This window comes from Microtus ochrogaster, chromosome 17 (assembly GCF_000317375.1).
Source record: "Microtus ochrogaster isolate Prairie Vole_2 chromosome 17, MicOch1.0, whole genome shotgun sequence".
NCBI classification, from domain to species: Eukaryota; Metazoa; Chordata; class Mammalia; order Rodentia; family Cricetidae; genus Microtus; species Microtus ochrogaster.
The window spans coordinates 21,133,384-21,146,606 of record NC_022019.1 but is presented as its reverse complement, the minus strand read 5'-3'; the positions used below and the strand labels follow the sequence as shown (position 1 = coordinate 21,146,606).

General features: G+C 47.0%; 1 protein-coding gene across 1 annotated transcript in view; it reads right to left on the bottom strand.

Annotated features, from left to right (window-relative positions):
• Positions 1 to 12,994, bottom strand: part of Erich6b (glutamate rich 6B) — a 33,901-nt gene extending 20,907 nt beyond the window's left edge. The window contains exons 1-3 of the mRNA XM_005355647.1: positions 12,628 to 12,994; positions 8,306 to 8,354; positions 6,114 to 6,286 (exon numbers count right to left, since the gene is read on the bottom strand). Coding sequence (XP_005355704.1) covers positions 6,114 to 6,286; positions 8,306 to 8,354; positions 12,628 to 12,994 — 589 coding nt within the window. The remainder of the gene's footprint in view (positions 1 to 6,113; positions 6,287 to 8,305; positions 8,355 to 12,627) is intronic.
• Between the last annotated feature and the right edge of the window lie 229 nt (positions 12,995 to 13,223).

Here is a 13,223-nt window from a genome sequence, read left to right as displayed (position 1 = left end):
TCTTGCAGCAGAAGAGGAACCAGCCCCTGAGGGAAAGAAAGCACTTTGCAGCACCATTCACGGGAGGGTGGGGTTTGCATCAGGCTCTCGGGGCTTAGATGGGAGACCCAGACATGCGCACTGCCAGCACCTACGAGTTTTTAGCATGAGCCCCAACACCCCCATCAGCAAAGGTCACTTAAGCTCAGAAAGCACACCTGTCCTGGTTAGGGTTACTGTTGCTATGGTGAAATACCATGATCAAAAGCAACTTGGGGAGGAAAGGGTTTCTTTGGCTTACATAACTCGAGTCCATTAAGGGAAGTCATGACAGGAACTCAGACCTAGCAGGAACCTGGAGATAGAAGCTGATGCAGAGGCCAGGGAGGAGTGCCGCTAATTGGCTTGCTCCTCATGGTTTGCTCAGCCTGATTTCTTATATTCCCCCAAAGTGAACATGCTGTCCTAGGCTGGGCCTCCAGTTACACTTGGTTGTGGTAACTTTTCCTGTCCCATTTACTCACTGGGATATTGTTGAATGAGAGTCCTGACAGTACACAGCACCCTACCACCCATACGTCCCTAGTGTGTTGTTGGGGGATTTAACAGAGCACGATTTGATATAAATTAACAGTGTATATTTTTCTGAATCCACTCCTGGCCTATGTTTCTGCCTGTTGAAATCTAGACTATGATTATATTATCAAATTCAAGTCACCCACAAACAGAAATATCCCTTCCACATTTGCAAAGACTGCCCTGGGAAGAGCCCCCTCGCTTTTCCATTGGAGACCAGGTTGGGTCTGAGCTGCTCAACAGTTCTCTGGAGACTGCTCTGTTACTATGTCATTGTCTCTCTTTAGCGCCCACCTTACACTGTTCTATCTTTGTCCCCAAACACGGAAAGCCTTTGGGCATTAAAGGCCTGGTGTGATTTGACTCTGCAGGATTGTTATACTTGCCAATGGCCATTTTGTCAAAAAATGACAACCAACATTAAATGATTGTCCCTGATATATACTGGTTTGTTGAGGTTATTTTACTCTCAATATCTGTCCTAAATTGGCCATGAGCTCGTATCCCAGAAAGATGGTTGAGCCATTTATGTTCTCTCTATATTTAGGGGCTATTTTGTTTAGATCGGAAGGTAACAGTGATCATTCTCCTCTGACTTTTTGAACAACTTTGGTTTCTGCTACTTCTTTTTCAGTTTGTTGTAAGTTTTCTAATCTGAAGTTTATTTTCTTTCCCCGTGAGGTAAAAATGGAAGACTGGATGTAGAACTTGGCTCTGCAATTCCCTTGCATAGAGGAGTGCAGCCAGGTCTGTTAGAACCTTCTTTGTGCTCTAGTTACATTAACAGAGCCCCTGGGCCTGGAGAGTGGTTCACAGCTCTTGCTACTCTTGCAGAGGACCTGGATTTGGTTTGCAGCACCCATATCTGGTGGCTCACAACTGCCTGAAACTGTCGTTCTTCCGGGGGTTCAGTGCCCTCCTCTGACTTCTGTGGGTACTGCATACACATGGTACACAGACAGGCAGAGCCCCTGGTTTTTGTCGTTGCTGTTTTTTAAATTTTTTGCTTAGTCTTTACGTCTTTCACATCATGCCTCCATCTACTCATCCACCCCACCATAATAAAACAAAATAAAATTTAAGAGAAAAAAAAGGAAGAAGGGAAAACTCTTGTCATGGAAGCTGCAGTGTGACACAGTGAGTCACGCAGTAAACTCCTTTATCCATACATCTTTACACGCAGGCATTCATCCCAAAGAATCATTGGTCTGCTTCGAGGTCCCTGGTCTCTGTGACACCATGGACGATGCTGGGCCCTCACTGGAACTCTTTTCCTGGACATCCCATTGCTGCCCTGTGTCCTGGAGATCTTGCAGCCCTGGGTCTGCCAGACTGATTCTCCCCAATCCTCGTGGTCCAACCGATCACAGATGGGTGGATGTTGGGATAGGCCAACATAAGCTCCTGTTTTTATTTTATTTTATTATTATTGTTGTTATTTTACAGGAATGTTTCTTCTGGGATTTAGTTTCCCTGGTCATATTCTTTTTTTTTATTGTTTATATTGAGCTATATAGTTTTCTATGTTCTCCTCCTGTTCTACCGTCTCCCATGATCCCTACACTCCCAATTTACTCAGGAGATCTTGTCTTTTTCTACTTCCCATGTAGATTAGATCTATGTATGTCTCTCTTAGGGTCCGCATTGTTGTCTAGGTTCTCTGGGATTGTGATTTGTAGGCTGGTTTTTCTTTGCTTTATGTCTAAAAGCCACTGATGAGTGAGTACATATATTTGTCTTTCTGGGCCTGGGCTACCTCACTCAACATGATGTTTTCTAGCTCCATCCATTTGCCTGACCACATTCTTCAAGTTCAGAACCATTTACTTTTGTTCATTCATGTCTATGAACATTGTCATTTGTTTTTTAACCTCTGCACGTGACTCTGGAATCCTAGACTAGGGACCAGGGAAGTGACTTAGGGGGAGTGCATCAGCACGATCAAGTTATTGGGTTTCATTTCCAGCACTAAAACCAGGATCCAAGTCCATGTCTACCAAAGGGCACACCGTGTAACACATACTGGTTCTCGCTCTGGGGAGTCTTCCAATCCTGGCCATATCTCTCTTGCCAGGTGGCTTAGAGAATCACTCCCCTGCTCATCTGCATTTTCAAACACAGTGCCTTGGCACATGCTTCTGTTTCTTTGGAGTAGGATGGGCTCTTTCACCAGCACAACCTAATCCTGAATCAGGGAGAAGGGTGGTGTTCAGTCACATTCTTCAAAGCACTTAACAAACGTACAGTTGCCAGCTACGTGCCAGTACTAAGTTGATTTCTCTGAGCACAGATGTAACATTCACTGTTCGGATTTCTGTTCTCCTTTGTTTATGACCTGCCATATGTCCAGATAGACAGTCTCTTGGGGCTGGAAACATCTTTCTGGTCCTCCCTTCTGGACTATGAGAATACTCTTTAGTATTCTTTCCATGTCTGACTTGCCACCCTCTGGAGAACAAGTTTCAAGGATTTATCTGGGCAGTTTTATGAGTGAAATCTGTGCCATTACAAGGTACTGTTTCTGACCCGTGTGTTCCAGACAATCTTATAACAAAGAGTTCCTCAGACCAAGAGCCTTGGCCCCAGGAGATTTATTCTGAGTTAAATAAAGGTCCTCGGTTTTCCCTCTTCCAGGGACCGTGTTAAGAATGCAGACTTCAGGTTGTCTCAGGCGAGGGTTCAGATAAGGGCTAGAAATAAGCATCTTTGCTGAGCCTGGTGTGGAGGACACTGGTGTCGTGCCTGGTCTCACCCCCACCTTCCCTGCTGGCTTTCAATCCCAAGCTCTCGACCCTGTGGTCTGCTTCTGCCAGTTGCTATGTTTCTGCGTTAAGTGGAAGGTGTTTTCTTCCAAAAAAGCGGATCCTTATCTGCCCCTGTACTGTGGATCAACCTTCAGTAAAGTGTGCCATGGCGTCAGGGGTCTTTCTCTCCCCACAGAGTGTCTTCCTGTGTGTCTCTCCTCCACTTTGCACTTCCCCACCGTCCTGGACCTGTGCTTCCGGTTCCTATGTGTCCTCACACCTCTGCCTTGGAGAAGCCATAGCTCTTTCACCAGCCTCTCTCTCTCTCTAGCATGGAGCCAGCCTGGGATGCCACTGGTGGGCATCCCCTGTGTCATTTGGAACTTTAGTCCATGCGTAAACTCTGATAAAGCTGAGAATGGGAAGAAATTCAAAATCATTTCACAGGATGGTGTGGGAGGAGGAACAATGGGCTTGCTGCTGGAAGTTGCCTCCATGGCTTAGCCTGGTCACATGATCTTGTTTCCCTGGCCTAAGAGACTTCCCCTGGAGGGGGTAGCCTTCTTCAGCCAGCTTGGCTTTTTAGGGCATAAATGTGCTCCTGGTATTTGGCAGGGGCACCAAGCCCTGAGAGATGCTAAATCTCCCCACTGTGTCTTCTTCTACTTGCTCCATCCGTTGATCCTATAATCATGGGCCTGCTACGATTAGAGTCCTCCAGAAAGATTACAATCCACCAGCAGAAGGGGAAAGAAAACGCCCCATGTATTTTCAGTGGTTGCTTGTCCTTCCTTGTGTTTCAGTCTCTGCTGCCAGGACTACTGTGAAAACAGAGAGGCTTCCTCTTCCTAAGGTTTGCTGGGATGAACAGACAAGAGACCAACTAACTAGAGCTGATGTCTGGTGCTTGGAGGCAACCACAGAGTTATCACTTCAGAAACGTCTAGACCCCTTTCCGTGGTGGTGGGGCTGGGGTGGGGTGGAGAAGAACTGGAGATATAGACCGGTTTATAAGGACAGCATGTGCTGTTTCAGGGTATCCCGGAGGCTTAGATAGACCCGGGACAATGTTCACTGGCTGTGCATCACAGGTGATTCTGTTTGGAATGTTGAGCGAGACCGAAGCGGAAGACAAGAGTGTGCCACAGAAGCCTGTTCCGTCCTGTCAACAGGTTGCAGTCCCTTTTCCTGTAGGGACTGAAAATGCAGAGGAAGCACGGGAGGTAATTGCTTTCTTCTGCAGTGGGTGTGGCCCTTTGCCAATCCTTGTTAACACTTAGGGTCTTCCTATTTAAAACCGGGGCATCATATGTGAGGCCACAGTCCGAGGACGCGTTCGTGACTCTCTTCCCGAGCAACTGTAGAAAACTGGGTGTGCCCTTACCGGAGGCTGTGGAACAGTCCACACCTGTGGCTGCTGATGCCATTAGTGTTTGACCCGTAGACATTTGCTAGGGAATGCCCGGCTCTTCATAAACGTTTGCTCAGCCTCTGATGGCTGTAAGGACTCCGCCTTGGGAAGAGGCATAGCTGCCAAAGATGCCCACACAGAGCAGAGGGGCATGATGCTTTCCTCCTAAATGCAGACGCAGGAGCGGTATCTGTTAAGCATCGATACTAAACCAATGGTGGGTGAAGGAGGCACAAAGGTCTTAGAGGGTCTTCCTGGTGTGTGTCCACATGGAAGGGTTGGATCTCGGGACTTTCCTTCCCACACGGTTTCTTTGTCCCCATCTCCCCCCCCACATTCTTTCAGGCTTAGTGTTGACACTGCTAGGCAGTTACTAAGTCCCTTTGGAGTCTCGTTGGTGCATGTTTAGATGAAAGCTCAGCATTCTCCCGCAGAGGTCACTAACTCTGCACAGTTCCAGTTTTCGGGGAGTCTGTGAGAATGCATGTGTGGGCCAAATGAGTCCCTCAAGCCTGGGAAAACACGTCCAGCATTCAGTGACTGGTGTGGGCCTGTTCTCTATGTCCCCCCCATTTCTGGAGTGGCTGCTGATTTTGTTTAGTCACCTTTGAGCCACAAAATTTAGCAGACAGGGGTTAGGCAGGGAGATGAGGTAACAGGGAATCCAGTTTCCTGCTGTCTTGGTTATAGATGGGAAGGAACCCCGTGAGTCAGCCATGGGTCATTTACCACTGCTGGACTTTAGGATTAAAAATGGTAAGAGATGCATTTAGCTTTTCACCCCTAGGACCCAGAGGGTAGGACCTTTCATCTCAATTGGGTAGAGAACTGAGACCATTGATGCCATCTCCCTGAAATCTCTTCTGTGTGTTTTATGATGGTTTGGTCTGCATTAGCGCTAGCCTCAACAGCATTCCAAGACACAGTCTGAGGTGGCTTTTGTCCTGTTGACTAGTCTCCATATATTGTCTGGACACGGTCTATTGCCTCAAAGAACCAGAGCACAACCTGTGAAGGGAATGCCTTTGTCCCCGAGGGAAATGCTGCCTGGGCACTTACAGCAAAAGACAAGGGGCAGAGAGGAGGCAGGAGGCAATGCCTGTATCAGCTCTTTGCAGATACTTCCTAGGGGATCTGGGATGTGTAGTGGTGGGCGATAGGATTGCCAGGGGGGTTTCACTTTTTACACAAATATGTCTGGCCTGGCATCTTATCATGTAGAACTGTGTCATGTTATAAGGACAGAGGAGAGCACTCAACCCTCAGTCACCCACACGCGCGCACACGCACGCATGCAGGCACACACACGCACACGTACGCGCCTGTGCACTTCAAGGCCATCCCTCCCATCTCAGGCCTTGGAACCTGACCCTGGGGTCCTGGTAGGGTGTAGCCTCCCTTACCCATCTTGCTCTGGTAGTAGGGCCATTCCGTCTGACTGCTCTGGTCTCTTAGAGAGACACCGGCTCCTGACAAACTGTAGTAAGAAGACGTGGTGAACTTCAGGTCATGGTCAGAGCCGGAAGGAGTGGCAGGTAGGAGACTGATTTCTTGAACGTTATTGGGAACTGGGCTCCTGTCAAAGGGGAGCAAAAGGGTTAGTTAATTTCCATTCAGAAGTCAGGTTAGGATCCCGGGTGTATAGCCCCATGGGGTTGGGAAGACAGTGGCTACTCTTGGTCTCCTATAGACTTCTCCAGTTTCCGGTGGCAGAGTATAGAAGATGAGGAGGTCCCGGCTTATGGATTGCAGAGAATAGACCTGTGTGCCCTTCCATGTAGCCAGCTGCTGTTTCACTGAAACCTGAAAGGATCTATGGATGCCTTCACTGACAACAGAATAGTCTAGAACATTCCCCATCAATCCTGGTTCTGAGCTCTGCTTATTGTCTTTAGAGTCTCACAGTTGCTTTAGGAGTGTGAAACCCACAGAAAGACATGTCACAATGTGTCAAAAGACTAGGCTAGCATGCCACGGTTTTCCAGGGGTTTAAAATCAAGCATGGAGGTGTGTCCCGCGGGTGGCTCACTACTGTCTGAAGTGCTGGAGAGGTAGATGGCCGGGTGTTGGAGTGAGGTGTGGGCAATTCTAATGTGCTATGTCCTTTCTCAGGAATATCTGGATTTTCCCTGGGTTCAGACTGAAGTTCAAAGGGAGTGTCCACACGGGAATTATTTAATATCACTGTCCTAGCTGGCCCAAAGAGACAGGCCCAATAAATATTGAGGTGGTGACTATGCCTGGTAAGAAATTGTAGGGTGCTTCGCTGAGGGACTCAACCCAAATGACATATAGACATTTAAGCACACCCTCTTCCCCCACACAGGCCGCTCTGGTTGTCAGAGTTCTCTGTAGGGCCCCAGGGAATTGAACATGTTCTCAATGGAATACGGATAAAGATGGGATGGGTCTGTGATCTTGAAATCTAGATGACCTGGGGTCATGACTCATGCTCTCGGCCTGTGAAGTGTCTTCCTAGTGGCCCACAAGGATCAGAATGAAGAAGACCCTTCACACTTGCCAAACTGGTCCTGTGTGTGGAGTCCTTCACCTGGGCCAATGCTCCCAGGTGAAGACCCAACTGCCAGGCGACAAAACAGCTGCTCTGTAGTGCCTGGCTGGCTGGCTGGAGCTGTGAGACAGACTTGACAGGCAGTCTGTCTGTCCCCTTTGCAGCCAATCCTCAAAACAAGTGAGGGAGAGGTGTCTTTGACAAGCCATGCCTTGTGGGTGTGTTTGTATATGGCTTGTGGTGTGTGTGTGTGTGTGTGTGTGTGTGCATGTGTGGTGTCTTATAAGATCCACCCTGCCTGGGCCTAGAGGTGTGGAATATAGACCAGAGGGGTCAGTGCAGAACAGAACTGGGAGGCTGCCTTGTCAGAATCAGCCCATTGCTCTGAGCTATAACTTGTGGTAAATCAGGGATATCCCAACTTCTCACCACCCCCCAAAAGGGCTTGTGAGTTTTTATAATCTCACGTCCATTCAGCTCATCAGTGGAGAAGGGGACCACTCAATCCAGCCTCTGCAAGTACACTCATGGGGGGATTATAGGATACACGACAAAAGACAAGGATAGCATGCCGGGACACTTGGGTAGAGCTGGGCACACAGGAGAACTTGCTTATTCCGCAGACGTTTCTGTTTTCATCATCTAGGGCATGCTGGCCTCTCTTGCAGTGTTTTCGCCACTATTCAAGAAAGCCTTGGGAATATGCTCAAGCTGATTCTTCCTCTGTATAGCTCGCAACTTCTCCTTGGCCGTCCACTCTTCTATCCAGGGACAGCATTGCTTATCAGCCCTTTGCTGACTGCCTCTAGTAACCGCCTGTCTCTGGTTAGTACCTGTCCCTGATCTAGACTTTGATCCAAACTCAGAAGGCCCTGCCCTTTTATTGCTGGACATTCTGGGCATTCAGACACTCGACCTTGGAACCCTCCCCTGTGAGCTCTGTGACACAAGTGGGCTCTGTGGTGACTTCCAGGAGCTCCTTACTTAATGTCCTTCCTCAGGGACCTGCTCCCTAAGGCTTTCTCCACTCCTCTCCATCTTTGAAAAGGTGTTTTTCACCTGGCTTATGCAAAAGATTATTACCTTGCTTTAAGACTGGCCTGGCCTGCTGCTGCACCAACTGCCTTGAGTTCTAGGGGGTGGGGGGAGAACAGAAAGGAATTATTGATCCCGACACAGCATTTTTTCTTTACATTAAACATATCTTGTTAAGTCTCTAACGGTGAGGACGAGAGGACTGGGTTACAGAAATGTTCTGCTTCTGTCTCATTCTCCCTCTTCATGGTTCTCTTTAAAAATGAGGATGTTTAAACTGGAGAGAACTCAAGCAGACAAGGATCCAGATTTGCTCTGCTAATCTAAGGTACTCACAGTGCCCCTCTGCCACAGGATGAAGGGATGGCCCTGCAATGAAGGTGCCAGATGGAACAGGGGGTGAATATTTAAGATTAGGAAGATTTTTTTCCTTCCTTCCTTTCTTTCTTTCTTTCTTTCTTTCTTTCTTTCTTTCTTTCTTTCTTTCTTTTTCGGATCCAGGATCTCTCTCTCTACATAGCCCTGGCTGTTCTGGAGCTCACTATGTAGACCAGGCCCGAACTCACAGAGATCCACCCACACGCCTCTTCCTCCAGGATGCTGGGATTCAAGGAATGCATCAGAACTTTAACCATTGGGGTCACTTAATAGTCTGATTGTCTTTAACCATATGACACCAAGAGTTTCAAGTACAGTCATCATTAACTCAAGTGAAGAATTGCTAGAGCCCGGCACAGTGTCCCAGGGCATTGATGACAGTTACGAGCCCCTGAGGAGATGTCTCCCAAGTCCTTTGGCCCTGCCTCATGATCTCTTGTCTTTTGCTTTATCTATTTCACAAAGCAGGAAAATGTGGCCCTGGAAGATCGGTTACACATAAGTCAATGGCAAGGGAATAGCATATAATATGATTATGGCTACCTTTCACATTGTCTCAGAATACTGTGTGTCTGATGCATCCTGTAAGGGAGTCTACTGTTGTTGCTCAAGAGAAGAAACCTAGACAAGAGATTAGGGGACTTGTCCAAGTTCATGTAACTCGTAAGTGGGACAGGGCTGTCATCTAGGCCTAAGAAGTCACGCCACTAAGAAAGAAAGACCTTCTTGATGGCAGTCAGCCACTCATAAACAAATGGCAGTTGTACTTCATCTTTACCACCTGATTCTGGGGCAGGATTACTAGCTGATAATAGCTCTCATTCCTGCTGGGCCTAGATAGGGCCCCTCAATCCCCTCAAAGTTAGTGACCCACCTCTGACTCCTAGTAACTGATCAGAATGAGCGATGGTAGTTCAGATGTTCTTTCTAAGGTTCTTTTTTATAAATACCAATTAATTTATTAAAAATAAGTATGTGTGTGTGTGTGCAAGTATGTATGTGTATGTCTTTATAAAATAAATATCTGACTGGCTGATTCAATTGTCTGCTATGGGTCAGGATGGCATTCTTGTTCAATTCCGTGTCCCACAATAGTTATATCTTAAAGATATTTGAAGAATATTCTACATTAAAAACCTTAGTCTTTAAAAAAAACAACTAAGAATTCTCTTTTCAACCCCCTCCTAACTTGTTTTGCATAATCTAGAGTGGTATCGGGGTTTTCCTAGCTCAAGGATCTCTTCCCCGTGCCGGTAAAGCTGTTCTAACATTCCCCTGCAGGGGTTTCAGTGCTTTTCCAATTTTTGCTAGCAGGTTGTTTATTTTCGGAGCCTGTGCTTTATGCACAGTTCCATTCGCTCGACAGCATTGTGTTTGTCCTGCTCCAGTGGGTAATATATTTACAAAGATCCCGCACACAGAGGGGACACTCTAAGAATGCTTGATCCACGCCGTGCAGAAGAAAAGCACGAGTTGCTATTTTTCAGTATTGACATTACACTTGGCATTTGGACAGCAGGGATATTCGATCCCCAGAGGAAGCCTGATGGTAGAGGTACGCAGAGAAGGATGTCTCAGCTGCAGAGCAGTTATTTCTGCAATGCATCAGCTCAACTTCTGTGAGGGGAGTTGGAATCCATGATGTTATGTCTGATGGGATGCAGGAGGATGTAAAGATGAAAGCTGAAGGTAACAAAGCTGGATCCAGAAAAATAGCTTCGTTCTCAATTTAGATCCACATCAAGATGATGCAGATGGCCTGGGTTTAACATTTCTGTACCTGACTAGATCTTATGAAGTCACAACATCATAGGAAGAGGCCACATGGGTCTCTGTGCCAGGACACATTAGCCAGAGCTGGCAAATAGCACAGTGGTCACTGGTGCCAGAATAGAACCTGACTCAAGGCAATGCTGTCCACCGCAGGAACAGTGCTGTAGAAAAACATCAGTCCTTGGCTGAGAGCCATCACTCAGTAGCATTGGAAGATTATTCCTTCTAGGGGGCTGCGCAGGTGACCTGGGAAGCAAAGTCTGGTGGCCCAGTGTTAGATTGTAGGTCTGCGTTCTGGGAACCGCTCACTATGCAGCTAAGGATGACCTTGAATTTCTAACTATGCTGCCCTAGTTCTCGAGGGCTGTGATTGCAGGCGTGCTCCACCGCATCCAGTTTAGGTGGTTCAGGGGATCAAATCTAAGGCTCATGGGTGATAGGCAAGCACTCTACCAAATGAACTACTTCCCTGTCTCAAATGGCTGTCTAGAAAAGTAACAATAATTGAGGGGTGATAGACCTGGAACCCCAGGACTCAGACGGTCTAGGCATCAGGAGGCCCTGAAGTCGAGGCCAACCTCAGTGACATAGTGAATGTCATACTCACTAGGGTTACAGAGGCAGACCCTGTCAACAAAACAAAACGAGACAGAAGGTAACACTAAAATTGGAAGCAATGAATGATCAATAATAGGGACTGAATAGCAATATTGTGGTTTAGCTGGGACAGATGTGGATGGACAAGTGGGGGCCACGGGGAGAGCGTGGTTAATGGGCACACGTGGACAACAGGAGTGACTTCGAACGTCCTCTGGAGGAGTAGGAGAACCACAGATGACAACAATTAGGTGGATATTTCAGAGATAGCAGACGATTTTGAACGTTCCCACCATAAGGAAGAGACACATGTATGAAGGGCAGATTTCTCAGGTCCCTCATCAGGATAGTATACACACTGGCATTGTAATGCCACGCCCAGTAACGTGTGCAATTGCTATGTCAGTTAAAATAAAAATATCAGAAAGAAAAATTAATGCATTCAAATTTTCAAATTATAAAATTATATTCACGAAACATAATATTTGTAATCACAAGGTACAAATACCTAAATAAGTGTACCTTGAAAGCAAGTATTTCGAGAGCATGATCCTTTTCCAAAAGGCAAGACCTATCAACCTGGTAACCAATACAGGATAGGATCTTACTAGCAAATTATGTACGCACAATTAGTCTGCATATTACACGTGCACGTGTATGTAAGCCTAAGGAACATAGAGCTGAGTATGAGAAATGGTCGTCATCTTTGGTGGTAAATTTTGCAACAGCATTGTCCTTTTTGAATGAGGATGGATGAAGTTTTATCACAGGTGTTTTAGAAGTCATACACAATATAAGAAAAAGAAGCAAGTTCATAAGGATAACTCTCAAGGCTGCCCTTCAGACTCCACCCACGTGCGAACTGTGTACACATGCGTGTGTGCGTGTTGTTGTTGTTATAGAGAATAGACTGAACTCTCCTCAGTTGGCAGAATGTTTTTCAGAACATGTACACAGATGAAGTGGTGGTACAGGCTGTAACCTCAGCACTTGGGAGGTCGAGGCAGGAGGGTCATCCTGGGCTACAGGGTGAATTTGAGGTCATTTGGGAATAAATGAAGCCCTGTTTCAACAGACAAAGGAGCAAAAGAAGGGATGGACAAACAAGTCAGGCAGGTGCTTCACACTGTTGAAGTCTCCCTGATGCTCTCTAGGTAGGGGCCGGGCTGCAGACATTCTGAGCAGTTTGGTCTTGAGGGCATCCTCTCTGTCAGCACCATGGACAGAGCAGGAGTGCCTGGGGCTTTTCCGTCTCTCCCATTTGCTGTTTCTGCCTGAGTACCTAGGGAGCCAGGACTATCCTCTTCCCACCTGGCTCATAGCCAGATGCTCAGATAAAACTGCTCTCCCCCTTCCAGTTGCTTCTCTAGACACCCTTCAGGCAGATACTCTCCCCCTTCCAGAAGCTTCTCTAGAAACTCTTCCCTGCTGATACTCACCCACTTCCAGAAGCTTCTCTAGATGCCCTTCCCTGCAGATACTCTCCCCTTCCAGATGCTTCTCTAGACACTCTTATCTGCAGATACTCTTCCCCTTCCAGATGCTTCTCTAGACACTCTTATCTGCAGGTACTCTTCCCCTTCCAGATGCTTCTCTAGACGCTCTTCCCTGCAGATACTCACCCTTTGCCATATGTTTCTGAAACTGTTTTTCTTTTAAATACGTTTCCTCCTCCACAAATGCTCCTTTAAACAGAAAAGTTTCTCTCTGTAGAAATGTTTTCTCATCCAGATAATCATCCTCCTCCAGGTAATTGCCCTCCTCCAGAGATTCCTCCTCTTCCACAAACTCCTCATCCTCCAGAGACTCTTCGTTATCCATATACCCCTCCGACACATTCTCCAGACTACCCAGAGATTCCTCCAGTGAACTCTCATCTTCCCGTTCTTCGCTATCCTCTCCGTCCGAGGAAGCTGCCACTGTGTAATGTTTAGGAGCCACAGTAGGGCTAGAACCCAAGGGCTCTGATGATGAAGTATCCTCAGACATGATGGAGAAGCCTAAGCAGATGAGTAGATGAGTTCTTTAAGTAGCCGGTAATGTCACAACGGCACTTTACCATCCTGGGAGCCAAGAAAGGAATAAAACCCCATTAGTAAGTACAAGCCCACCGAATAGGATAGAAATCCATTTTGTCCACTCAATTCCTTCAGTAGTCTCTGGAGGCCCTTTGTGTGTGCAGATAAGTGCGTGGTGGCACGAAGGGCTGCCTCTTCCC